Here is a 3,602-nt window from a genome sequence, read left to right as displayed (position 1 = left end):
CTGCCTCCTGCACACCTCCTACTGGGGATGTGCCTGCAACCAAGGTACATGCCCTTGACCGGAATCGAACCTGGGACCCTTGAGTCCGCAGGCCGACGCTCTATCCACTGAGCCAAACCGGTTAGGGCCCAGCTGCAGCTCTTACCATTTACACTCTTCTTCATGCCCCGAGCCTGGGTCAAGGCCACCGGCTTTGAAGCTCCTGTTTGAATCCTGGTTTTGACATTTACTTGGGCAAACCAGCTCATCTCCCTGCCACTTCCCCCTCCCCCCCCAGCACCAGAGCCTCAGTTTCCCCACTTGTAAAATGGGGATATACTGCCTCCCTGGGGCTTTGTGAAATGAAATAAGATACTGTGTAGCCAACGTCCAGGCGAGTTCCTGGCACCAGCAGGCACTTGGTCCAAGGACGCTGTGAGGCTATTCAGGGGGTCGTGTGCAAGTTGTGGAGCTTGGAAGTGAATCTTCCCTCTCGATAGAAATTGAGCCAGCTGCTTTCTGCCACCCTGGTGGCTGTGGAAGGCAGAGGGTAGAGCGGAGGAGGCCCAGGAAGGTAGGAGAGGGAGCGAGCCTGGGGGTGGGGGAGGGGGAGGGAGCCTCATGGATCCTGCAGGGGCCAAGACTGGAGGAGAGCTTGGGCGCTGGGGCCAGGAAGCTTGGGCTTAATGCCAGCCCTGCCGCTTTCCCTGTGTGACCTTGGGCGAGTTATGTGACCTCTGAACCTCGGTTTTCTCATCTGTAAAATGGGGCTGAGCATAGACCCTCCCTCAGGAACGCAGAGCGCCTGGCTGCCGGCAAGCTCTCAGTCTCTCTCTCCTCTGCCAGCAGCCCCCGCGAGCTGTCCGAGTTCCTGTGGGTGGACTTTCTGGTGGACAATGGCACTAGCGGGGGCCTGGCAGTCACTCGCCCTGTCACATGGCAGCTGGAGTACCCAGGCCAGGCTCCTGAAGCAGAGAAGGACAAAATGGTGTGGGAGATCCTGGTATCGGAGCGGGACATACGAGCCCTCGTCCCACTGGCCAAGGTAAGGGGGGCCCCCTCTGCCCTGCCAGGTGGGGGGCCGCGTGAGGGGAAGAGCTTGGGGCTGAGCTCCTCCTGCACCCCCAGGCCGAGGAGCTGGTGAACACAGCACCGCTGACCGGAGTGCCGCGGCGGGTCCCCGTGCGCCTGGTCACCGTGGACAGCGGGGGGGCTCTGGTGGAGGTGACAGAGCACATTGGCTGTGAGTCGGCCAATGCCCAGGTCCTGCAGGTGAGTGGCACGTGCCAGTCCCGCGTGAGCACACAGTTGTGTGCAGTGAGGCACACACAGCTTTCCTCCCTCCCCATTCAGGTCCCCACGAGGCAGCTCCGTGGCCCCAGGGACCTCTTGTGGGTGCCACAGCTCACCTTCCCTTGTTCCCACCACCTCTCCCCCGAGTCCAGTGGGAGCTGAGTGACCCCCGCCCCCAGCTCAGGCCCTGTCACGGTCATCGCTGCGTTGGCGAGTGAACTGCCGTGGGAGAGAGAACAGCATGTACTTGGGGACCAGAAAGTTTCTGTTTGAAACCCTTGGTGATCAGCTAGCTGTGTGGTTGTGGGCAAATCTCTTAACCTCTCTGAGCCTCAGTTTCCCAAGCTTTAAAATGGGAATGCACTTTAGAGATGTTGCAAGAATTAAAAGCAGCCCAATTCACGCCGTAACCGGTTTGGCTCAGTGGATAGAGCGTCGGCCTGCAGACCGAAAGGTCCCAGGTTCGATTCCGGTCAAGGGCATGTACCTTGGTCATCTGGTAATTTGTTTAACCAATCAAAATGTAATATGAAAGCCGAAACCAATTTGGCTCAGTGGATAGAGCGCTGACCTGGGGACTATAAGGTCCCAGGTTCGATTGTCGTCAAGGGTATGTACCTGGGTTGCTGGCACATCCCCAGTGGGAGATGTGCAGGAGGCAGCTGATCGATGTTTCTCTCTCATCGATGTTTCTAACTATCTCTTTCCCTTCCTCTCTGTAAAATCAATAAAAAAATATATTAAAAAATAAAATAAAAGCAGCCCAATTCAGTACGCAGCAGAACGCAGGGGCACAACCAGCAGGTGCTGTTGCTATGACAGTGACATGATAAAAATAGTGCTGATTCTTGTTGGAGCCTCGTCATGCCCCATAAGATAAAACGGGGGCCGGGCAACGCCGCCCACCTTGACATTCTAAGAGCCTGCGTTTCCTAAATCCTGGCCCCTGAGGGGAGAAAGGTGCCTTCGGCCACTGTTGGTGGCACTTGGTCCATGTGTGGGTGGCTCCTACCTCCCTGTAGCAGGGTGCCAGGTGGCTCCAGCATCGAAGTCAGAGTCCAGCACTCAGGCAAATTTTGGGGTTCAAACCCCCCTCTATCAGGAGAAAGGTTCTGTTGTTGGCAAATAGCCAGTTCCCCCAGCTGAGCCCCCCGTGCGCTTGGAGTGGTGGTCCCTCCAGGGAGGCCGACCTGCCTGCCTGGTGAAGTTTTTTTTTTTTTTAAATATATTTTATTGATTTTTTTACAGAGAGGAGGGAAGAGGGATAGAGTGTTAGAAACATCAATGAGAGAGAGACGTCGATCAGCTGCATCCTGCACACCCCCTACTGGGGATGTGCCCGCAACCAAGGTACATGCCCTTGACCGGAGTCGAACCTGGGACCCTTGAGTCCGCAGGCTGACGCTCTATCCACTGAGCCAAACCGGCTACGGCAACTGCCTGGTGAAGTCTTGCTCTCAGGACAGGCATTCCCCGGGCGGGGTCAGGGTGCGCTCTCTGACTCACGCAGGTCCTCCCGGGCATGGCCCACGCCCTGCCCTCCCACAGGTATCCGAGGCCTGTGACGCTGTGTTCGTGACGGGCAAGGAGAGTCGGGGCGCTCGAGGGGTGCGGGTGGACTTCTGGTGGCGCCGGCTGCGGGCCTCGCTGCGGCTGACCATCTGGGCCCCGCTGCTGCCCCTGCGCATCCAGCTGACGGACACCACCCTGGAGCAGGTCCGCGGCTGGAGGGTGCCCAGCCCGGCGGAGGGGTGAGTGGAGGCCTGGAGACGCTGGCCGGCCTGGGCGAAGGTGCTCGGGGACGGACACAGGGCTCCAGCTGGGGTCTGGAAAACTGCCCGGCTGCTTGTGGTTCCTGCCACCATCCGGGCCCTTCATTGCCCAGCCTCTGCCCATCGTGCCAACCTCCACACTCTCCCCCTTCCCCACCGTCCCGCACTTGGATGGTACAGACCCCTTCTCGTATGTCCTCTGACTCGTCCTGTTTGTGCACGGTCTGCCCCTGCACACCCCTTCCCTAGAATGCAAACCCTTGAGGCAGCTCTCTGCTGTGTCCTCAAAGGCTACCATGGCGCCCAGATCAGTAAAGATTGGGGCTCACACACCAGAGCCCAAGGGTGTGAGGCCTCAGGAACCTGAGCTCCGGGCCCTGCGGACAGTAACCCTGTCTCCCCCACGGGTGGGGCTCTCCTGCAGCCACCACCAGGTTCCAATTAGGAGCAGGAGGGAGGGGGCGGGGAGAGCAGCTTGATGGATAGGTACAGGCACCAATCAGGAATGGGGCCGGCACTCAGCGCCTGCCGGTGGAGCGCCTGGCCCAACAGGTGCGC

The 3,602-nt window shown here is 59.1% G+C and overlaps 1 protein-coding gene across 1 annotated transcript in view; it reads left to right on the top strand.

Moving 5' to 3' along the window:
- Window positions 1-3,602, top strand: part of TMEM132A (transmembrane protein 132A) — a gene marked incomplete at its 5' end in the record, with an annotated part of 10,129 nt that overhangs the window by 3,900 nt on the left and 2,627 nt on the right. The window contains 3 exon segments of the mRNA XM_014539192.1: window positions 826-1,024; window positions 1,108-1,251; window positions 2,821-3,024. Coding sequence (XP_014394678.1) covers window positions 826-1,024; window positions 1,108-1,251; window positions 2,821-3,024 — 547 coding nt within the window.

This window comes from Myotis brandtii, unplaced genomic scaffold (assembly GCF_000412655.1).
Source record: "Myotis brandtii unplaced genomic scaffold, ASM41265v1 scaffold2089, whole genome shotgun sequence".
In the NCBI taxonomy this organism is placed as follows: Eukaryota; Metazoa; Chordata; class Mammalia; order Chiroptera; family Vespertilionidae; genus Myotis; species Myotis brandtii.
This window is presented reverse-complemented; position numbering and strand designations above follow the sequence as displayed.